The sequence below is a fragment of the Syngnathus acus genome, chromosome 10 (genome assembly GCF_901709675.1).
Source record: "Syngnathus acus chromosome 10, fSynAcu1.2, whole genome shotgun sequence".
Classification (NCBI taxonomy): domain Eukaryota; kingdom Metazoa; phylum Chordata; class Actinopteri; order Syngnathiformes; family Syngnathidae; genus Syngnathus; species Syngnathus acus.
In genome coordinates this window covers 7,473,049-7,497,361 of record NC_051095.1, presented here as the reverse complement: position 1 = coordinate 7,497,361, position 24,313 = coordinate 7,473,049, and the positions used below count along the sequence as shown (strand labels likewise).

The following is a 24,313-nucleotide window of genomic DNA, read 5'->3' as shown; positions in this document are numbered from 1 at the left end:
TTGTACAATTTGTGCATCGTGATGGACATTGTTGTTGCTGATACTCATGGCTGCCATTCAGACATGCTACACGTTGATTGTTGTCGAAATTTGCCACCTCTTAATCCAAATCAACTTGTAAATTGGCTTAATTAATTAGCCTCGCTTGCGCGTTTGAAACTTGATCTTGATCTAAGTAGAGCGAACTGAACTCTACTGTTGGCCGCACTGACTCTTTTGATATGAGATGAGAAGGCGCTGAAACACATCAAGCCGTCACACAGCCCCCGCCTAGTTTTTATTGCCTTTTGGGCTATCTCTGTCAGAATTTGTAATGCCTTTCCAACCACCCTGAGACTGCCTGCGTAAAAAGATCCCGTCTGTGGCTGTATGCTTTTAACAGCTCTGTTGGCAGATGGGTGAAAACAAAAACAAACCAACAAGAAAAAAATAAATAAAAATCGCAACCCCCCCTGTGGACCATTTTGCGCTGCTCGGCACTGGCCAAACGTCAGTTTATTTTATGATATATATCTCACACGCAATAGAGGGGATTGAGTTTGGATCGTAAGGTCTCTTTGAAAAGGACAAATATACTGTAATAAAGAGTCGCACCTATGCTTTAATCGCATGCAATTTGCACAGCTTTTATTCTGGTTAAAACACACACTTGCGCTGGCTTTATTAGGAGCGGCTGCAGTCTGTGCCGCTTTTACGAAGCTTATAATGTTCCTGTTTTTATTGACACTGTCGGAAAGGTCGTAATTCTACTTTATGTTCATCACTCAGGACTTAATGGGTGGCCGTGTTGCACTGGAGTGAATTATATTCGAAGCTGATCCGCTCTCATTTTGTGCATGCTAATGGAGTGGCCAAAATATTAGGAACAACACGTACACCTAAATGTGACCTTTTCTTCAGCATTGAACGTAAAACATTTCTTTTTCTTCCTGGTTCATGGACCCTTGTACATGGAAATAGCCATCCTAAAAATATTACGTATTGGGGATTACGTAATCATGGCTCCCAAAAGCTTTAAATGCATTTAAACTTTATGAACACACTCAAACTGAAGGCCTCTTATTTGCACTCCATTGTGGCTTCTAGTTGAAATTTAATGTAAAACTGACAAAACAAGAGGAGAAAGCATTTTTAGATTTTCAACATCTAATGTAAATTTGTCTAACCGCAATCCACTGGCATAATGCTTGCGTATAATGCAAAACGTGGGCGATGGCCTAGCGAGAATTAGCATAGATGTTACGGCCATTTTAAACGTTGAAACGGCTGCTACTTTGACACTCATGCTACTCAAAACATATCGACCAGGCAGACAACAATATTCATACATATATGTATATTCATGCATATATTTGCTCCGCTCTGTGGGAACAAATAGAAATGCGATAGAGAGGAGCAACATAAAAAAAAGAAAGAAAAAAAACGAAACTATGTAATGTTCTCTTCAGGGTCCACAATTATTGAATGCATTCTTTTAATTAATAAAATATACAAGGCCACCCATGTCACTCTCCCGACATTCTTATTCCGGTGGTCTCGCCTTGCTTCTGCCATTCTTATTCTGGTCTCCTTTGCGCAGGTAGGTGCCACAAATTCCTTCACAGTTTCTTCACCCGAGACACAAACGCCACCTGTCTGTTTACGTCAGCCTCCATTCTCAAAGCCAAATGGGCCAAATGAAGGTTGAAGTTGATTTTGCTTTCGTTCCACACAATGTCCTCGTTCATTTGCCCTGGTGAGGTGTGGGTGCGCTTCATTTCCCATTGTTAACACAAGCGCTAGATAACCTTCACGGTGCCAATTGCTGAAACTGCCTTTGAATGCAGCATGAGACCAAGAGTATTACCGCAAATTTTTTAAAGACTCAATTTTTATATGAGTAAACTTTTTTTTGGATCATGAGTAAAATTGTTGATATACACAAACACTCTGCGCTTTTAAAAGCGTCTCCTCAACGTGAACAGTGCTTTGCTGTAAAAGTTTGCTGTAAAACTGTTTTCTTGATTTAAATGCTTTTCCTAGACAGTCTCAGTTTAAGACTCCATTTTAGGATCTTCTTTTCAGAATCACAAAATATATATTATATTAATATTATATTTGACGTTTCATTTTGAGAAATAATGTTTTAAAGCCACTTCTGTTAAATTGGGCAGACTGCAGCCAACACTTGGCCACGCCCCTTAAAGGTTCAACAACACAGTTGTTGTGGCTTGTATAAGAATTTTTATGTTCGAATAAAACACAAGGCGATTTTTTTCGTTATTGACGAACTCAATCATATTTGATTTGATACAAGGACATTCAATTTGGAAATCCAAGTAGCACTGTCGCTGTCTGTTGTCAAGTGGGTTTACTGACTGCTTGTAGGAATTTTGCTGTCCGAGCCGTCTGCATCGGTTCCCACCGACTTTGAAGTCGTCTCCTCCAACCGCAGCGCTGACATGGTGAGCTGTGATGAAAGATTTAGCTGCCAGTCTGTCGCTTAAATGTGGGCGAGCGCCCCAAGGCGGCTCTCGCTGCATCGTCAGGGAAATGACAAGGTGAAGTGGTTGCGAATGCGCGGCCGCACGGAATAAAAAAATTTGCGTTATATCGAAGGGCAAACATGTTCTACGCGTTAAGTTTGGAAGTGGAAGGAAGTACATCCACCTCAACGCAAATTCAAATGACTGAGGGAAATGATGTTGAGCAGCGGGAGACAAAAAAGTCCATTTTGGCTCTGAAGAGCAATTACAGGCTAGACTGAAATTAGCACAGACTATGAAGAAAAGCGTCTGGGAAAGAAAAGGAAGCACAAAGGGACTCGACGTGTGAGAGTCTACAGGGAGCTGAGACAAAACACTGAAAAGTGTATCCAGAGGTTAGCAGGCTCGACCGATTCGGAAAAAGTGGCTGCTTGGCTTGTGTGGAGGAGAAAAGCGCAAAGGTACCCAAGAGGGAACGCATGGAATTCAAATTTATTGAAATGGAGAGCGAGCTGGATGACACAAACAGGGTTGACTCCAGTTGGGTGCTGTTGATGAACACAATTGGCGTGTGAATGTCATCTTACTGCTCTCCTTTAGTGAGTCCTTGTGTCACCCCAGTGAAAAAGTTCAGGCTCCGCCCCTGCCTCTGAAACGAAAGAAATTCCCACCATGGATACCCGTGTGTCCATTAGTCTAAGTATGTGCCATGAGCGTGGCTTGTAAAGCAAGCGGTGAGACAAAGAGTGCCCATATTGTGACAAATGGCCCCACTTGATCCTAATGGGAGGCTCAAAGAGGTGCCGGCAGTGCACTTGACATGATGGCGGCAAGACCTTTGTCTGCAGCCTTTCACCTAAAGGCGAGAGCACACTTGAGCATTCCGAAAGGATTCGCCGGCATAATTGTGATGAATGTCGGCCTTTTGTTAGCGCGACATTCCGCCGGGGAAATAAAAGCGGCTTTTTCCCTGCACGTTGTATTTACATCTTGGCTGGGATGCTTATGTGTGTCCATTTGTGTTTCGGGCTCTCTTTGTGTGCTCATCATGTCTGTTTCATATGCTTGCCATTGTTTGTGACCGTGTGTGTGTTTGTGTGCCACCAAATGGACTCTGATTGACTTTTAATAGAGCTCAGGAAGTGCAAGCAAGTAGGCCCTTATTGGTCTTGAAGGTTCTATTGGCCTTGAATTATTTCAAGTGCCTCCTTTTTGTGTGGAGCTGACAGGTTGCCAATACTCGCAGATATGTGCCTGCAGCATGCGCCACAATGTGCCAAGGCGAGCATGATGAAACATTTTATTTTTGTCAGAATTCATTCGGTCCTCGAGGCGTAGAGCTGACCACGGTCTGGCCTTGGTAACCGCCGACGATCTTCCCCGTCCGCTCTACTGCTGTAGGCCATAATGCTTCCAAAAATGACAATCCAAAAATGACAACCCCGCAAATTAGTCCTATACTGCCAATAGTGAACATCCGTGAGTGACTGATAATATAATAATTATAATAAGAGATTAGGTGGTGAATTTCGCCTTGTCATATTTCGTGGCAGAGAAAAGATAATTGGGAAGTCTAATCCGACATAGATGAGAACTGTTACAAAAACGATTGATGAATTCCTAATGACCGCATTTCTAATAAGCATTGGCCAATCATTGGAACCGACTTGCAACAAAACAAAAATATAGATATGGCTAGCAAGCTCATTTTGTGAGCGATTCTAAACAGTCCTTTTGCGTGGACGGCATGAGAAGAGAGGTCTTAAATTATTTCTGCACCGTGGTAGTTAGCCGACAGATCAATCAAACAAGCTGACGCTCCATCCCACTCGGCGACTGAAATAAAAAAAGAGATCATTCTGCCGTTTCCGCAAAGACGTTCATTTTCTTTCTTAATTCGAACAATACAAAGTGATTTAGCAAAACACACTTTTTTTTTTCCCTCAGCAACGAGACATGATACAATGTGATTTTTAGCTGGACAAATAAGTTAATTGCGGCGGACGTTCCTTTGCCTGCACAATTACGTACTTTGACTGCAACTACCCAACAGTTTAAAAAGCATTAAAAGTTAGAAAACCAAGACACACAGAAAATCGTTAGCGTTAGCTTAATAGCATAATTGCCATTTTGAACTTAACCCGCATCGATAAAAATGATCAATGTGCTTGTTAAAATGTTTTTGTTTTTCTCAGCGTAGGTTCATCCAGTTGATCGTAATTCATCAAACAATTGGGCTCTTCTTGTTTTATGAACTGGTTTGCTTTATTCTAGTTTTCTGAAAACATTGGGGGGGAAAAGCCTTCGACAATTATGCTATTAGGCTAAAAATATCATCGCTGTCGGGCCGAATCCTCACATGTCTAAAATAAGCCGTGCGTTAGGACCCCTGACCAGACAAGAAGGTTCTTGACGGTTCTTCCCTTCAAAACAACATTTGGACCGACAAGGTTTCCGCCCAACAGCGGTAATTTGCGGAGGAATGAGCACGAGGAGACATAGACGTTCATTCTTGAACGACCTGGTTTAAAGTCGATTCACTGTTTACGTCCACAAACGAACACGGTGCTCCAAGTGTGCATAAATCCAAGCGTCACATCCATCGTGTCCGTCTGTTTGGCTTGTCGGCGTTTTGGCCACGTCTGTGCATAGATTATGCACACTGTACATTTGTGCGCGCGAGTGCATCTAAAGTTCATGGGAAATGAAAGAGGGTGCCAAGGGTGACTCCGTGTGTCCCGGGCTCATTTGGGAGAGCGCGTGGCTTTGCGAGCGAGACAGCGTGTGAAACTGAGCCGAGGAAGTTTTGCCTTGAGACTGGCCCTCCACCTGCTCCGAGCCCTGACTGGGCAGCGTGGATTCTTCGGTTTGACTTCCGGTCGCCGCCCCGCCCCCGCCCGGACCGCGCTCCTGCTTGTGGCGCTCCCAGGCCGAGCTCAGCTTCACCGCCAACGCCAACATGTTTTTGCCCAGGAACACGGTGGAGACCCGGGGGTCCCTGTACCACAGCATGCCAGCGCCCCTCAGGCCCAGAGTGAAAACATTGATGGTGACCAGGCTGAGCCAAGGGTACAAAGCCTCCTTGCGGGGCCCTCTCTGTCCCGGCAGGCTGGTGGCCCCCAGTTCCGTGAGCGCCACGCACGGTAGCAAAAGCAGGAGGGCGTAGCAGTAAAAGAAAACCAAGCCCTCGGCCCAGATGGGCAGCCGTTGGTCGGGGCCCGCCGACCCTACGTGGGCCTCCCACAGCCCGGCTTGCAGATCCAACACGTCCAGCAGATCCACCACCACCCACAGGAGGCGACCTCGCACCTCCTGCTTCCTGCGCTGCGGCGTCATGTAGTCAGCGCCCGTCAGGATCAGGAAGAGGGACGGCAGGCAGATGGACAGCAGGAGCGTCAGGACCTTCCTGGCGAGCGGGTCGGGCGGCCGGCGCTCCTGCCTGTAGTTGTGGCAGACGAAGAAGAGCTTGAGCTGCAGCAGCGACAGGAACAAGAACCACAGAGCGTTGGCGAAGCCGCGGCGGGGGGACCGCGCCTCCGACACCACCCCGGCCGACACGAAGCGCAGCGCCATCAGGAAGCCCGCGTCGCCCAGCAACACGGCCACGCACTGCCACACGCTGGGCCCCGGCAGCCCGCGAGCTCCCAGCATGCTTTGCTCCAGCAGATAGAGGTCCACCACCGCCATCGTGCTCACTGTGACCAGGGTGGAGACGCACACCTGGGGTGTGGGCACCATGCCTGGAAAGACACGGTGAAGCTCATTTTAGTTCAGATCAAGATTTAGGCTGTCATTTGCTGCGGCCGTTGGTTTGTTTCTCAGTCATGCCGCTTTTTCGATGGGCTACATTCCACAGTCCAAAGGCATTGACTCCCAGATTTCCTCCCAGACTTCCTCCACACACACGTGGAGTTTATTCCAGACCGATGGACCAGCATAGCAAAATGGCTTCTTCCCTAATTTGGTTTGCACTCTTGAGACATTCATCTGAAGATGTACAGAATCTTTCCCCTCCAATATCTTGACTCAACATGGCCTGTTTGCTATCTGAAGGCCATTGTTTTTGCTTCGCCCACAAAAGATGGTCTCATCTGCTTGTTGCTATGGCTAGCAATGTTGTCTTGGCTCAGTGAGCGCTTTTTATCTTTGGCCAGAGTTTCCTGCTGTGAAGTCGGTTAATTTTCACAAATGCCCTTCCTTTCGTTGCTTCCTCTCTGGGACATTCCGACCAGTCACTTTCACTCGCAATTCGCTCTCGGTGTATTCATAATTGATTCACTCGGCTCCGTCTGCGTCGTTGATTCTGTTAGCTCGCTCGTTTCTTCTCAGATTTTGCCAAAGGTGGGTAGGAACCAAGTCAAAATCTATCGTTACTGTCCTTGTATTTGCTCTTTACTTGAATATTTGTTTTTCTGACAACTTCCTTTTTCCAAGTGTCTGTACAGATTGTGATTACTTTTTGCCAACACTGTTAAAGTCCTCCTCGTTCCAAACGAACAGCGTCAAATTACTTTTCTGTTCTTAGCGAACACGCCGTGACTCGTAAGTCAGGCGCGGAATAAACCTCACTATTGATTGCGGAATGCGCAACGATCATTGGATTTAGTGAAATATGTCCCACGCGTCTTTATCATAGCTGTCCCCGAGGGTGTAACCCTTCACGCTGATCGATGTGATTATAATAGTTAGTTAGCTGCGAATGGGGACGGTGTCACGTGATGCGGCAAGCTAACATGCACTGCAATAGGGACAAAAATCTTCAAATGATTATTTAAGCACACTTTTTTAAAAGTACATCAAACGCCACAAAGATTCTGACTGCAATCTGTGAGTAAATGGTTCCCTCCTCAAAAAAGGTTTACACGGAATTGTAATTGCCAATAGATGCCACAAGAGGGCAGCAAATGAACACTTGCCTAAATGAAGCTCCTCAAATCACTCCAATGGCACCGAAGCACTAGTTATTCACAAAATCACCAATAAAATAGTGAATTCCTCTTTGTTATTGGATGGTATATATGTTTCTAGGTATATTTTTCAACGGGTTGTTGGGCGAAGGTTTTTACCCGACCGGCTTTTCTGAAAAAATCCAGCTTTATAAACTACTGTAATGACGACAGATCCCTGTAGATGGCGGCGTTACACTGCTATGAATTTGAGATCCGCACAGGTTTGAAGCAGAAGGTGGTTGTGAATTTCAACTTGTCACGTCTAATATAAGGGAGAGACGTGTCAACACATTGAAAGTCGGACAAGTTTAGACACCTTGCACTCTAACAGAGAATGGGGAATCTATTACTTAATGATGTCCCAATCAAGATTTTTGGGCTTACTATGCTGAGGGCATTAAAGGTCAACTACAATAGGGTGGAGTTTCACTGCATTAGTATTTTTCCTCCCACCCTCCTCCCCGAAATAGTAAAAAGGGCCTTTAGTGTCTCCTCTGCGCCATCTGACACATTGAAGATAACCGAGAAACTCTGCCGAGTTAAAAAAGGAGCTTGGAGATCCTCTGCGTACGAGGATGAAAATTAGCATATGACTCCAAGTAAAAGATTAATAGGCCTCTTGGCTTTCTGCCTAATAAAGTGTTACTGCATAATGTTAATAGTTCATAAATAATCTCCACGGGAGAGGGGGGTGGGCTAAGAAGACACCAACACAGATAGAAAGTGACTTCCACGCTCTTAAATGAAGGCGCCTCTTCAGCTTGGAGCGGATGAATGCGAATATATTCATCACAGGCGGCGTTGGAATATATCACAGATTTTTGGGGGGGAGTTGTGTGAATCAAAGCCAGAAGAAGCACTTAATCTGCTCCCGGTGTGGACAGGCGCTGATCACGTTGGCGCTTTCCTCATATCTGATTGTCTCAGAGCCCTTTTGTTTCATCCCCCTCTTAAAGTTGATTATCAGCAGCCTCAAATTGGATGAATTTGAAATGTCGCCCTGTGGGCGAGCAAACCAGATCTTCTGCAAGATGGCAGGCGGAGGTTTGATGTTTTCTGTTGTCGCGCCACCTCTTTAGCTATTCCACCAATAACGTGGAGGGGAAATCTCCCACTTGACTGTTTGTGTTGCGGTGGCGCCACAACGCTGTGCATTTTATTTTGTTGTGAGCGGGGCGGCGCGCCCATAACCCACCTGTCCGCCGCGCTCATCAATCACCGGCCAATTCATCACGAGCACTCCCTCCTTCTTGTCTGCTTGGTGACAGCGCCGTTGACAAGGTGAGGCAACCAATTTCGCTTTAAGCATGAGTAATGGCGTGTAGGCAGGTGTGTGATGACGGCTCTTTATTGGGCTCATGTTGATCTTTTCTCTTAGCGCCACAAAAAAGACATTTCCCTGCATTTTACTACATTTCTGGTTCCATTCAGCAATTTTGTTATTGTTTTTTATGGCGCTGATTCGTAATAGCATGAAAAGTTGAAATGATTAAGCCACAGATTGTTTTTGCATTATTGTTGCAATCTGATTTAATCATTTCGTGACTTATGCTTACACCACACTTGTGTGGTTAAATTTGAGAAATCTGGGCTATTCATGTTTCATTTGCCTTTATTTTAGTGAAGGTGTGTCCGTCTGCGAACGTAGCGAGTTGATTTTTTGTTAGTATTGGTTCAAGGTCACAACAATCGCCGGCGTTGGCCAACAGTTTAATGGCTTGACCAGTTTTTTTGTTGTTGTTTTTTTGTCAAAAAATGTTGTACCCCGTAGCGGCTTTGTGGCCAAGAATGAGTTTCATTTTGGTAAAAGCGCTGCTTCTGTGGCATTTTATGTTGTGGAAAAATGTTAAAATGGATTGAGGAGCTTCGTTTGGACAAAAGTTTGCTTTGGCACAGTCTTGTGGCATTACGGTACCAAGGAACTGTGTTGAAGTGAGTGGAGGAATTACATTTTGACAATAGTATTACTTTTGAGGCATCATCCAATTTACAAAAGTAGTGTTTAGGGGAAATCATGTGACAACTTGGTGCTCTGGGATGCTCCAGTCAGTTGAGTAGTTTCAAGTCAAGTATTAATTTTGTGCCATGTTGTGGCACCCTGGTGTCAAGAAATTATGGTTAAGTGAATTGAGGAGCTTTATTTTGATCAAATTAGTACTTTGCTACTACCTTTGCAGAGGTTCACTATAGGGGCGTTTGAGGTCAGTGATGCTTATAGCATAAAACCAGCATAATCAAATGATGGGTATCACATACAGACTGCCAAATAGTTTTTCAATATCCAGGACAATGTGTGTCATGATGGCAAAGTATTTTGTGGCACAAGCAAGAGGATAATCTTTGAGACATTTTCTCATCAGCCTGCTGCACACGAGTACAAAACATCTGTTGACTTCGCAGGTAGCGTCCCTCGGGGAGGTGTTTGTAGCGCTCGCAATTTCTTTTTTCTGTTTCCCCATCCTTCAAATCATGATCACCAATTGAACAATCTACTAATGACAACTGTTTCATAAGCAACCAAGCTATTAGCAGAACACGGGCGTGCGCGGCTGGTAGTAAAGTGGAAAAAGATTGAGTTACCCGAACCATTCGTCTTTGCACCCGGGTGCTCCCTCCAATGCTCCGGGCTTGATTTACAGCAGCGCACGGCGGCGGCGGCCCGTCCGGAGAGCAGAGGCGCTGTCTGTGACCAATAAACTGCCTTTTCCTCTTTTTTATTGCCGCTGATAAGCCCGCTGATGGAGGCTCACGGTCCGGGCTGCCTGTCGAGCCTGGCGGTGAGGTTGTGCCACAAGCGAGCGGAGTTTATTATAACAACAAGAAGAGGAAGAGGAGCAGCTCCCCCGATGCAGATCCGGCATGGCAGATGGCTTTGTGGGGGATCCAGTAGGAGACTGATCCGATCACCACGCCGCAGTGTCGCTTGGCCAAGTTGGGCAGCGATGCCGCGCACAGCCGCCGAGCGATGTGCGTCAAAGTGGAGCAGAAAGAAGGAAGGAATGGAGAAAGGGAGCGCAGCCGCGGCTGGCTCGGCGGTGATGCGCAACGCCTCCCACAAAAAAAAAGAAAAAAGGGGTGGGGGGGTGCCTGAAAGAAAGTGGCATGCAGAGCGTGTGAGTTTGGCCCCGGCACGATGTTCATTTGTAAGCGGGTTACGTGCTCCACGGAGGACCTCCCACCCGAGCTTCCCCCTCCCGCTCAGAGCTCAGCTGTGGGATGTTGACACGGAGGGGGCGTGTGGGAAAGCTGTTGGAGTGTTTATTGTAATGATGTGATGGGGTCCATGCATGGCCAGGCACTGACATTAGAATCACATTTACACATCTTAAGCCAAGCGCTAGTTGCTTTTGATTTATTCACTGCCAGCCGTTTTCAGGTCATCTTGAGCAAGTGGAATGAAATTATAGACTCTTATCAGAAAAGAAAAAAAAACACAGGTCGGGTTAACTGAAAATCAGCCGTTCAGTTGAAGAGGTTCAAGCACGAGTTTGAATGACTCGTAGTGGAAGAAAGCGTGACTTGTGAGATTCAGTCGATTTTCAAGTGCACCTTAGGCTACTCTGTGTCCGCAAATGAGTATTTCATGGCCCCAAATTGGCATTTTGTGCACGTTTTAATCTATATTGTAGCCACAATTGAATTTTTTTTTCTCCTCGTGTTTCAGGCGCCGTACATTTTCAGTCGTTAGCATTCTCCTCCCCCCCTCCCTTTCTTTTGTGTAGATTAGTTGCATTGTCAAGGAGCATCTTCCAATGGGGCGGGCGAGGAAGTGGAGCGAAAGATGCTCGTAGACTCATTTGGAGCAGCAGGCAGATGATACAAGTTTAATTAGAGTGGCTCCTCTCACTCACTACAAGCTGTCTTCTTGGTTTGTACCGCTGCAGCCTGCCCGTTGCACGCTTCCACAGTAGCTTTGACTTGTGTGCCACTTTAAATCCTGACTAGACCCATAAAAGATTGCTTAAAAATTGAGACTGGAGCGCCACTTAGCACGCCGCCGTGTGTGTGTGCGCGCGCTGTTGTGCTGCTAGCATCACACTCCAGCTCAGAATGTTTCCGCCTGAAGCAGTTTGGCTGCCTGGGAAGTTCTCAGGAATCATATTAATGTCTCTCCATCAAACAGTCACAATGTCCCCCCTAAACCCTTTGCTCCCAAAACTAACTCCCTCTGGTCTTTGCCCTCTTGTTGATGGGTCTCCCTCTTGGATTTCATAGCTTTGCTGTGTCCGCAGGGCCCCATGGTCTCATCTGCAGGCACTTTGCACTTAAGAGTAACAGCACAACACTTTAAGTGTGCTGGGCTTGCTTTCAGAGTGACCTTTAATCAGGCCGGTGTGAAAAGGGGACAGTGACTCATCCTTCTTGTCACATTCAGCAACAATCTTCGCCGCTGGCTTGCAGACGCGCCCCTTCCATTCCTCACATTTGTGATTGTGAGCGTCTTTTGTTTCTCCGCTTCTGTGTATTGATGCCGATTCCCCATTTTCCGCCCCCCCGTGGGTGTGGTTGAAGGTCACGCCTTCAAACTTGGTCTCCGTCAAGCAAGGCAGCGAGTGGGATAATGGGCAGGAATAATTATATGTCGTGGACAACACATAACTTTGCCTCAAAGTGCGCTAGCTGAAAGCTAACATATAATAGGAAAGTAGATGGGCTAACGTCTAGCATATCTTTTGATATTATAAGACTTTAAACATAGTTTTACATGTAAATTTAAAACAACCATACTGCATTGCCTTGACAACAGCCTTCTAGCTGAATGCTATCATATAAAGGAAAATCCCGTTGGTATGTTAGCGGCTAACATTCATAGGAGCGGTTATACAACATTTTAACGCAACAAATGCTTGAGCGCAAAACAGTGGAGCAGCACATGTAGACTGACAATATAACAACACTCACGGGCATGTATTCCTTATTCTTTGTGACAATTGACTAAGACATTCATTAGCATTTTTTGGTTTGTGTGCACACACCAGAAGGAGCCACAATGTACAAACTATTTCATCGTCAACTTTTTTGTTCTCATTCCTATCAGGTTTTTATAATTGACAGTATTATATATTAGAATATGAGTGAGATTTTTCTTACTTAAAAAACATTGGTATTGTTTTGGGAGAGGCTGGAACAGATTTCTGGCGTTATTATTCATTCAAATGAGGAAAAATCATTTAAGTGTTTTGAGTTTGGGAATGTGGTCACTGAACAAATTAATCTCATTTCTCACTGCACCACCATATTGGTTCCATTAAAATGTATTTTATTTTTCCATAATATTTTTGTATGATGCAAGGAAGCCAAAACTTGTGGTTTGGCTTTTTAGTGGTGTTTTTTTCCGTTGAACTTCAGCTAACAGTCGTTCAGGCTGCTTGGCACTACAGCCTGAGCACATGATTAATCATGTGAGTTGGCCAGAAGCACAACACTGTGTGGGAGACCTAATGGAGTCGAAAATGAAATATTTAGGTGCACCATGCCATCCATTTTGAAAAAACAAATGCCAAACAGAACATTCTTCTGCGTCTTCTTGGCCGAGACGCTTCAACCTACTAGGGTTGGCTTTTATGTAACTTTGTTTCCTACGTAAATAACCAACCGTGTTCAGTCTTTATTTTTTTGTTTTTTTGGGCGGCTTGAAAAATTAGTCACAGGGTTTGCTCTCCATCTGCTTACCTGTTCACCAGCTTCATCACACTTGAGTGCAGCCTGCCGGTGAGACTGTTTTTGGATACAGAGCTGCCAATTCCAGGGTGGAAAATTGGGTAAAAAGGCATGTCCAGAGTGAACTGGATTTATTTTTGTGCTTCGTGCGCCGCCGTCTGTTGTTCCTTTCCAGTTGGCAGTACGCGCATAGCATGAAAGCTAATCAGCGGGATGACGCTCTGGCAACGTCTGATTGCAATAAACCAGTGGCGCATTTGCTACCTGGGCATTCAGCATGGACTTTAGACATCTCTTAAACGCACCAACATCATGCCCCAATTATACCATGCAAAAAGATGCTATTTAATAATCACGCATCATTTGGAGCAGTTCACAATCATCCATCCATCCATTTTCCGAACCGCTTAGTCCCCACGGGGGTCGCGGGCGTGCTGGAGCCTATCCCAGCCGTCATCGGGCAGTAGGCGGGGGACACCCTGAACCAGTTGCCAGCCAATCGCAGGGCACACAGAGACAAACAACCATTTGCACTCGCACCTAGGGACAATTTGGAGTCTTCAATCGGCCTACCAAACATGTTTTTGGGATGTGGGAGGAAACCAGAGTGCCCGGAGAAAACCCACGCGGGCCCAGGGAGAACATGCAAACTCCGCACAGGGAGGGCCGGAGGTGGAATTGAACCCGCACCCTCCTAACTGTGAGGCGGACGTGCTACCCAGTGCGCCACCGAGCCGCCTCAGTTCACAATCAGTTTTTATCAATTGATATAAAAGAATAATAGAAAACATCTTCAGCAGCAGGGGTGCTTATTATTAAATGTATTGTGTTTGTGTTGCTACCGATGTTTTGTTTGCTGAACGTCGCTCTGACCAACAAATCAGAGGACAGAAAGTGCTGACGTCATCAAGTGCCAGCATTCTGGTCCTGTGAGGACAAATGTGGAACAGAAAATAGTTCCATTTCTATGATAGTTTGAGTCAGGTAGGCTCTCAAGCTATCTTCAACAGCAATTTTCAAAAGATTAATACTATGTGTTTTAAAAAAAAAAAAAGAATAAAAAGCTACGTGGCAACAGACCAATAGCATCAATTTCTGGAAGTAAAAGTCAGTGCTGGTAATATTATTTAGGCCAGCCTTGCTGTCCATGACCCCTCACCACAGGATAAAATTCAGAGTGCGAGGCAGATTAAATGTACAAGTTAATGAAGGTAATGAATGAGTGTTTCCCTCAGAGGGGTTTAATGACCCTGGCCTCCCACCAAGATCTGGAGTCCTTTAAGGTGGCAGCCTCCCTAACGCTCCATGTCGCTTACACAGGGCAATTATTCCCTCGTCCCCGTCTGCCAGGGGTAATTAATCCCGCCCGGAGGCTCTTCTCCACGCGCGTGCCCTTTATCTCCGTGTTTGTCATGCTTCCATAAGCACAATACATCCCCTGACCTATTCTCTGCTGTCTCCTTGCCATCTCCAGCCATCTCTCAGACAATTTCTGTTGCCGCTCACTTGGCTGCCATGCCAACACACCTGCGAGCGCGCGAGGTGAACGTTTCCCCTTCGTCAGCTCTCCCCGCCAGCTTAATAATATACACTTGCATCCATTCTTCAACGGATAGTCCTGTCAGCTCGAAATGAGGCGGCGGCCTTCATGCATAAACATACCCTAGCGCGTTGACGAGCGACACCCCCCCCCCCCCCCTTCCTCGCCACAGCCCCGCAGTTCAGCTTGCTTAAACAAACGGCCGTTAATTGTTCAAATGTTTACACTCGCCGGCAACTTGGCCCCACCTCAGCGGTTCCTCTCGGGTCACATCCCCCCCCCCCCCCCCAGCCCCCCACTTGTCCAAGCGCTGCGCCACTTGAGTGCGTCGTCTTGTTAAAAAGGCTTCCTGAAGCTGAAAGGCCAATCACATTAACACCCGAGGAAGTGTCAAGAAAAGACTGCAGAGAATTTGCCCGATGGTCCAATCAAGTACAGTCAACCCCAACTATAGTGCCAATTTTTAAGCTGTACTTTTTTTTATGGGTCCATACACAAAAAAATTCAAACAAATCACATAATAACAAGTCTGCTCGCTTGCTAGCATGTCATGCAAAACACCACAGACAGGAGGATTGGAAATTAGCATGGATGTTGTACAAACTTATAACCCGCCGAGCAACTGCTATTTCAACACACCTGGGAAGCAACGCAATCCTTGAATTATTCTATATTCTCTCTCCTACGTGGGAACTCATTGACTGCCTTGGACGTTTCTATTCAGCGACGTTCTGCCATCGACGCTCACCAGTACGTCATTTCCAATTTATGAGCAGAAAATAAAGATTAAACGATGAATCTCAGCTCGTCACGTAAATTATGAAGGGGAGAAATTAGGCATCAAGGAGATCATGTAGTATTTTTATGTGTCGTAGTAGAAAGTGTGGTGTGAGAAAAGATGATGAACGAACGCGTGTAAAAAAAGGAGCTGACATTTAGCGCAAGCAATGCAATGAATCACTTCATGACCCATTTCTTAATTTTACATCCGTAAACATTTGATTCGTTTGCCACCCTTTTAAAAGTCTTGTTTTTGTTCTTTTGAGTTGTCACAAAAGCAAAAAAAGCCCTTACCCGGCATGTTACGCCACAAGGTGGCACCACAAATCGGACTCACCAAAATTCAAAACCCATAAGAATGAATTGCCTGAAAAATCTGTACCAGCCTGAAACAAAATGTACTGCTAATTGCCTGTAAATCACAGACAGACAGATGGTGCTTGTAAAATGTGCTTTGACTTACTTTATATTCCATTCTCACACTAAAGTCCACCAGGGAAATGTCAAGAGAAGATTGCAAAGAATTTGCCGGAAAAGTCCAATCGAATAGGCCCTGTTTCCGATTGTAATGGCAAATGTCTAATTGTCCCTGTAATTGCCAGAAACAAAAGCCTGGCCCGCGAGGCTCCCAAACACATGGCACGGCAATTACGCAACAGTGCTGCCGCCGCATTTAATGGCGAGGAACATCTTTATGAGGTTGAAGTTAAATCCGAGCGCTAGCGCCATCCCCAAGGTCCTTTTCAAGACGCGTGGCCCAAAGCTTGTTGTCCTTGTCAAGCCGCCATTGTGCGAGACTTCGCTTCCCCTGATTGGTCGAGGCCATTTTTCTCTCGGAGATCACGCCGTTCCCTCCGGTCAGTCATGCGGAGAGGATTTATCCAGCGGCTGGAGCTGCGGGATGATTAGATGCTCGAGCGCGGTGAGCCGAGTTAGCCATTTGGCCATCGCTGCTTTTGCCACTTCAATAAATGCGACAAGAAGTGCATGAATGAAGCTTGAAGCGGACTTTCTTGACACGCTTGCCATCTTCTACCACGCTTGCAACACAGCTCCCTTTTTTTCCCTCCCCATCATCGCAGTTACGCTTTTCCATCGTCAGCCCCAGGCCATAATAATTGTAGCGTGTGTTGTCATCATCAGCGGCTCAACTACTTAATTAAACTATTACCGCCAGTCGGTCTCTGGTGAATATCTTCATGGGAAGCTCACGGCAAGTACGGTGCGCTAACATTTAGACGAGTCCACATCAGCGACGGACGGCTGGGATTGAAAGCGGCTCCTACTGCAGTGCAGACATGTCAAATATAAATTGAAGGAATTAATATGAAATATTAAAAGAGAAGTGATAATCCAACAAGATAAAAAAAAATCAAATTGCGGTCTTCGTATTAGTATTGCCCAATATATAGATCTTCACGTAGCACGTTCAATATGGCGGACACATTTTTGTCACTCCTGAAGTATCTGTACTTCCCTTGAGCGATGGTTTCTCAGATGGCCTTTAGCGTTGACAGTAATATAGTGTTTTTAATTTTGCGCTTTCACGCATAAGTACATTTCAGTCAGACTTTATTCTCACTGAAGTACAAGAGTACGTTTGTTGTACTTCTGTCAACTTGTGAGTACTGTACTCGAAAGCTTCACGCGTGCGCTAATCGGCACATGCACGCCTCTGCTTACTGTTTCTGCAGCCTCGACTTTTGTTGAGCGAGTCGTTTTCTCCGTCTTTGTTCAGCAGCGGCGTTCTTTTGTCCGCGCTTAAGCGCATCCACAAACACAGGGCTATTATCTCCAGCTCAGCCGGTCAGGGCCGAGGACTTTTTCTTGGCTTTGTCCGACATGAAAAGGAGGCGTCAAGATCATTAGATGACGCCAGGCGCACATAATGACTGACGGGCGACTGGTACCGATTGAGTCAGACGATGCTTCCTTGGATTCATATGCGCGGCGTCACCGTCTTTATATGAATCTTTTCTAATTAGACATGCACCCACCCCCTCATTGTTGTTTACTCAAGTGATGTTGTTTTATGGCATGCAGAGGGAGGGAGCGAGGGAAGGGCACATGCACAAGGTAGTCAAGTTGATGGGGGAATTTGGTTAATAAGCACAGCAGGGATTGCTAGGTAGAAACAAACAAGGCCTCTGGGGGTGTCATGATTTCATTTTTATTAGTGCAAAATATTGGGATGGAAATCATCACGTTGACTTGAAAAAGGAGGGTAACCTTCCCAACCTGGCTCATATTTGACATTGGAAATGTTTCAAGGTACATCACCAAAGAAACATGTTGACAGTGAAGTAATCAAAGTGACTTTCCCTGCTCAGCTGAAGATTAGCACACTCGAGAAAATAAATAGGCACTGTTGGACCCAAACATCATACGTCTGAAAATGAAACAGTGTTGTGCATGCATCCATTATGAGTTCCTTGCTGGATTGGTCCAAAACATGTCCGAAATGGTTTTCCAAAGTCAAAGTAGACATTTGCAACATAAAATCATTTGTACTTTTACAAAAATGGGATAACTTTTGCCACTTCTGCCCCTATAGTATCAGTAATGGTGATATGGATCCATTATTAGCATTCATAAAGCGCTTCTGAAGCCTTTGGTGGACTTGAGAGCACTTTCTAGCCCATTAACCTCAAATGAACGCCTCCTTCGCCCTGTCATCGCCAAACGCCTCGGGATGACTGACTTTTCATCAAATCCGTGATTAGAGTCGGAAGGTGGCTCCATTAAACCTTTTTTTTTTTTTATTCCTTTCCCCTCATCTCCGAAATGAACGTTTCAATCACTGCGTTGGGACGGATGGCGGGCCGATAGATGGGGTGTCGCGTGGGTGAAGGCCAATTTAAATTGCAGCCGTAATAATTAGATCCGTTATTGGACGTCGCCTGTTGAATTTCTGCTTGTGGCGAGGGAGACGCGTGTGCGCGCACGCACGCGCCGCTCACATGTTGACTTAATGTCAGCCATCCATTTTGCTTTCACTGCGCTTGGGCGGCAGAACGGGAGGCTCATTCATCACCCGCCCTTGTGTGGCTGTGGGCGCCAGAGCAACCGAGTGACAGACGCGCACATAAACAACGCAGCGCACGCAAACACACACACACACACACACACACACACACACACACACACACACACGAGAACGTGGATTCCACTGTGAATTTAACAAGGAGCCTTATAGGCAATATAAAAGTGTCTGTCACACACACACACACTTGACTGGTGACATATATGCAAACGCAGTCTGTCATATGCACATTTCCTCAGGTACTTGTGTGTTTGTGTGTGTGCTGTCGTGATTGATGGGTGATGGAAGCCTCGGGCAGACTTGGACGATATGCAGGCTCCCCCTCATCCATTTTAACCCGCACGTAATGTGCACTTTTCCTACACACATTGCAGCGTGTTGTAGGTCGAGCAAAATCATGAATGTCTTAATGGAATGCTCCAAATCTTTTTCAAATGTATTACTTAGCCTGTCTGACATGAATGAATGCACTATGAATTTTTTGGGGATTGAAAAGAAAAAGCTAGCTCATGTAGCTGCATAAATGTATGACCAACCACTTTTTTTTTTGAATATCGCTCGATCCCCCCCATGAGCCTTCAAAAACCAACTGCCGTATATTTGAGTGGGAACCTGACAGTCCTCAGGACTGTTTGAAGCTCCTAACTGTCCTAAAGAAATGTCATGTTAAACGAATGACAGACAATTTTCATTGTAAATATCAAAGCATTTTCTTTTTTGTTTGTTTTCTGCCCACCCAGAGAGGAATCCCCATCGGGCAGTTCTGCAAGGACTTTAACGAGAAGACCAAGGAGATGAAAGATGGCATCCCTCTTCCAATTAAGATTAACGTGAAGGTATGCGTGTCTTCCAAACTCCACTCGACCTCCTTTCGCTTCCCGCCCCGCCCACCTGCGGCGTGGCTTAATTCGTCAACTGAAGAACATTTAGCGAGGGCTTCCATTATTCATATTCGGGCGCAGAAGTAAGCCTTTTTTCATTTGCATTCATTACTGAAGCAATACCCTGAGGAAGGCGCAGTCAAGCGGCATTAAGTGCCAGCAAGACATAGCGATGATTGAAAAGCGTTTGTTCTTTGACACCACCACCACCACCACCACCACCCTCTCCCCCATTTTATCACATCACCACTCATTGTTTGACTTGACGCCCTCCCACCTCAAGTTTCTGTATCTGGTCTACTTAAAGCCCGTCACTGCCACCTGCAGGCGATGTCAAAAGCGCTAGTGCAGCGTTTCTCAAGTCTCCATGTACTCACAATTTTACTCAGTGCAAAAGATAGCCAGTCGATTTTTTTTAAAAGCATATTGTCAGCCATTTTACAGCATTTAGACTGATTTTTCAAAACCCACAGAATATTGAGTTCTGTGACAATCTAATTACCAACCCTAGCAAAAATAAGCAGTTGCCTCTCTTCTTTCACCAGGAAAAAACATTTTTCTACTTTATTTTTTATTTTTGGGTCAGCAAGTGTAGAATATGGTTTGGTTTCACCAAAAACACAGGTTTCACACCAACAAGCAGAGAAAATTAGCTTGTTGTTAAGAGTCAAGCTGGCTTGTGATTTTGACATGAATATTTTTTGCTGATGTGAAACTTCCTAGAATGAGCACAAATAAGACAAATAGCTTTTGATGGCACATATGTTATCATGTACTACAACAACAACAAAAAACACTGTGAGGGAAAAAGTTAAAGCCGAAAGTCTAAATCCCAGCATGAGCCTGCCTCGTGATGATGTTCCATTTTCAGCGTCTTGCCAACGTCGCAGTTAAAAACAAGCCGCGCTCCTCGAGTTGACTTTTCACCAAAAATGACGACTGCCGCTTTCATGTTGATGCCAGGTGACACCTGCAGCTAATTAGCCTAGCATAGCATCAAGAGCGGAAGTCTGGGGAATAGCCGCCCCACTTGGCACTTGCTTGTGTGTTTCTCATCCTCAAAAACATACTCAGGCGTAATTTCTTTTGGAGAAAGTGCAAACACATCGTCAGAGTGTCTGTGCGGAGACGGCGTGGGAGGTTGCTGACATTTACATGAAGCTATTGTGTTGTCTGTATTTAATGACTTCACAGCTGTCATTGTGGCAAATACAAGGTGCTTAAAGGTGTTTTAATATACATACATTGTACAGAAAATGGATGGATGTTAAAATGCTTTATGTGGCAGTTGCGTTTGGAGTAAACTTCATTTTGCGGCAAGCACTCTCGGCCTCTTACTTGGAGAACTGTGAGAGATCGTTTCCTATTTGTTTCAAAGTGTTGTGCTATATTAGTTTGACCGCCAGGTGATAAGAAATACTGTGAAAAGTGTCATTAACAAGTTTTTAAAAAAAAAAAATGTTTTGAGCAATCCATACAAAGAAGAATCTTCAAATATAACCACTGCCACGCTTGTGTGTCGGCAGCCTGACAGGACGTATGACCTTCACATCGGTCAGCCCACCGTCTCGTACTTCCTCAAGCAAGCCGCGGGCATTGCCAAAGGAGCCGGAAAAACAGGTGAGACGCCGGCCTCTTACCTCACGCCTTTTCACCACACGCCGCCGTTTGAGCTTGTCCCGAGTGGTATCGCTTTCACAACTCTGGCAGCTCTGATGGACTCTCAGCATTCCAATCCAGAGAATGGTCTCCATTCTCCGTTCAGATGTTGATTTCTAAAAGCCAGCTCGACACGAATGCTCACTGGCTCCTGTGGAGATTCTGCAATAGAGAAATAACCCCATTTATTGTGATGCGGGTGTGTTCAACATCCACCAGCGATTGGTGAATAAAATTGTAATAATAAATTATTTCTGTTGGGGTTGAAAATAATGATTGACTAATATTTCTACCGCATCTCTTTTCAGGTTCCATGTACAAAAACGCCTTTGTACTGTGTTCAAGCTCCTTCTCGGGACTGTCTTATCGTCTTTAGCACCCTCTATTGGTGGGATGCTGCTACTGCAGTCATTCAATGCGATTTTCCCTGTCAGTGGTCACCACACAATGAAGATTGGCGCAATTTTTACACCGAATGCTTTGCCTGTCCTAACCCGATGAATCTCTTCACTATAATAAATAAAACATTGACATTAAAAGCAAATAATCCAATCTTCATTCCCTTTGAAGGGCACGAAACGGCAGGCTTGGTGTCTGTGCGAGCCGTGTATGAGATTGCCCGTGTGAAAGCGGAAGACGAGTGCTTCAAGATGAGGAACACGTCGCTGGAGAACGTGGTCAAAAGCATCGTGGGCTCGGCACGCTCGCTGGGCATCAAGGTGGTCAACGAGTAAGTGTTGGAGCAACTGATCACACCTTCAGTGCCAGAAACTTCAAGACTGACAGAGTCAAAAGTTTGATCATCACTTGGATAACTCCCGTACGTCTTCTTTTTGGTTGTGTTCAGCCTCTCCGCTGATGAATACAAAGACTTCTTGGAGCAGCGAGAGGAGAAATTGAAGGCAGAGGCGGTGGCGGCAGCGGCTGAGGCTGCGGCTGAAGCGACACAAAGCAGCAAGAGATAAAATATCAGCACTTTGCTTCGGCTCATTACTGACATCTACATGCCACGTGAGGTACAACATTGTCCCCGGTGGATAATTTTTTTTATCCCACATCGTCCTTACGCTAGTACCCCCTTGAGGACAAAGAACATATTAGTCCTCGGCTATCAAGGACATTCATATTTATACTCATTGTATACATTTGCCAGCATTGAATAAATCAAATTCAACTCTTTGGTGTCTGATTTGACTTGAAATTTCCGGCACTTAAATCCCAAGAATAAATTCGTTGCACCATAGACGTTTTCCACCAGATGGCACTGTCATCAAGCTTCATCGGTTGACATGGCGTGCACGTTTCGGTGAGTATGGCTTGAAATCTCTTACGGTGGTTTAGCTTACTGTTTTATAGAAGCAAAATACCGTTCTAAATTTCAGGGTGGCTTGGAACAAGGTATTGTAATTCTAATAGCAAATGCATATTTTCCTAATATCAATAGTTTGTGTGAGTGCTGCATTTACCACCAGCCAGCAGAGGGCGCTCGAGCATAGAGAAAACTAAATTGTCGAGTTAGAAAAAGCTAAAAAAAAAAAAACACGTTTTTTCTAAAGGACAAATTTATTGAAAGTTGCTTGTGTAAAAAAAGAAGACAGAAACATAGTAGGTGCTCTCCAGTTTTTGCTGAATGTTTGTTTTGATTGCTGGGAAGCTGTTGAGCAAGTCAATCAATCCATTACCAAAGGTTTGACTGTTTGAATCGTGCTTGTGTTTTTGTGCTAGTGGTGACACAGCAAGACGAGCACAAAAACGCAATTAAACCAAGCTGTTTGTTTACTTCTTTGTTTTGCAGGGTAAAACGTTTGCTGCGATACAAACATTTGTCTGCGACAAGACGTGTCAATATGCTGTGACCCGTTTTGACTCTAAAAATCCTTATCCAGCCAATTTGTCTCTCACCAATGTGCGCACAGCACCTGAAGCTCCTCAACTCACTTCAAGATAAGACCAGAGGTGAATTTGTATATGCTAAACCACGATTCTGTATGGGAATGCCGTATTTGTTCTTGATTGCTTCCCACTACCGTAGTGTACATCCATTGGTGCCCACCCCACCCCGAGTTATGTAACATTTGTGCTTCAGCCAACGAGCAGAAATGCTCCGGCAGTATGTTAAACGATTGGCTTGCCTTTGTAGCTTCACTTTGTCCCACTTGCCTCCTTTTACTGTACCTCTAAATTTAGCTTCCCCCTCACTCCCCCTTTGCCTCCCCCCCCATTTCTCCCTCCTCCTTTCGTCACTGCAGCTCCAAGCCGCTGAATGGATGGCGAAGATAAAGCATGGCACCGGAATGCCTATATATGGAGCCCTCCTAGTCGCAGGTACGGTTAGCGGATTTGGAAAAGGAGCCGCGTGTCATCATCAGCGTCATCGTAGGAGAGGCGTACCCACAAAGCCGAGCTCGTGCGTCACTCTGAGTCAGATGGCGTCTCATTCTGTCTCGTCACGCGTGTGCGTCAGCGCTGTTGCCGAGGGAACCTCTCTCGGGGGGGAAGAAAAAGGAGGGCTGCCGACGATGAGGAGGAGGATGATGACGAGGATGCCGATGATGAGGATGCGGGTGCTGATGCTGAGAAGCAACTGACGACACCTCAGCAGCATTATAAGTGCACTTTATTATAAATGCATTTGTTCACATTCAAATACATTTATAAGCAACACAATCGAACACTGGTCCACAATGTCCATTCTGTAGTTAAGTATACTTTATATATTCATATTTGATACCATAGAAATCTCTCTTCATATATTTTCTATGTACAAACCTTCATACAAATGTTCACAACCGTCTGGAAACAGAATAGAATCACATGTCACACATACAGAAATACAATTGTACACGCATTAGGTTAGCCGTTTAATAGCTAGAACGTAGGAATCAATCCTTTACTTGACCGTAGATGACTCTACGTGAACGTGTCGACACCGTGGAAATTGGAGCGTCCTCAAGCCAAGTCGCTTGGTAAAGTCCGAGAAGGAAAGAAAGTAGTAGCAGCCCAACCAACAGCCCCATTCATTAAGAAGTTGATTGTGCCTCACTTCTAAAGCCCCTCATGTGTCACTTTTGTCCAACAAAAGGACAAACGTACTATAAGCTGCCAGTGTTGCAAATCTTATTGTTGCAAAATTGCGGGAATTTTTGAAAATGGGAAAAATCTTCATGGGAATGAAAATTCAAATAATTTACATATACAAATAATTTGTAACATTTAGAGTGGGAGCTTAATAGGCAATTTAAAAGAAATTGGGGAAAGCCCCAGGGAACAACCCCCCCCCCCTGCCCCAGATATGCAAGTTTGGAAGCAAATAAAAAAAATAAGCATTTTTCTTT

The 24,313-nt window shown here is 45.2% G+C and overlaps 2 protein-coding genes across 3 annotated transcripts in view; one reads left to right on the top strand and one right to left on the bottom strand.

Moving 5' to 3' along the window:
- mrpl11 (mitochondrial ribosomal protein L11) overlaps positions 1–22,157 on the top strand; it is a 34,390-nt gene extending 12,233 nt beyond the window's left edge. The window contains exons 3-6 of the mRNA XM_037262040.1: positions 19,179–19,274; positions 20,846–20,939; positions 21,549–21,708; positions 21,826–22,157. Of these exons, the coding sequence (XP_037117935.1) occupies positions 19,179–19,274; positions 20,846–20,939; positions 21,549–21,708; positions 21,826–21,943 (468 nt within the window). The 3' untranslated portion in view covers positions 21,944–22,157. The remainder of the gene's footprint in view (positions 1–19,178; positions 19,275–20,845; positions 20,940–21,548; positions 21,709–21,825) is intronic.
- Positions 2,939–10,721, bottom strand: tmem265 (transmembrane protein 265). 2 transcript variants are annotated; one of them, XM_037262039.1, is made up of 2 exons: positions 10,001–10,721; positions 2,939–6,205 (listed from the first exon to the last, which is right to left on the bottom strand). In XM_037262039.1, exon 2 carries the CDS (start codon positions 6,201–6,203, stop codon positions 5,154–5,156), a length of 1,050 nt encoding a protein of 349 aa, XP_037117934.1. In that variant the 5' UTR covers positions 6,204–6,205; positions 10,001–10,721; the 3' UTR covers positions 2,939–5,153. The 2 variants fall into 2 exon arrangements, with proteins under 2 accessions (XP_037117934.1, XP_037117933.1); XM_037262038.1 differs by having other exon boundaries at positions 9,995–10,720.
- Positions 22,158–24,313: the final 2,156 nt, after the last annotated feature.

Bases quoted from the DNA above. Each gene is read 5' to 3' on its own strand.
- tmem265 (XM_037262039.1), bottom strand. From the start codon at position 6,203: ATGGTGCCCACACCCCAGGTGTGCGTCTCCACCCTGGTCACAGTGAGC.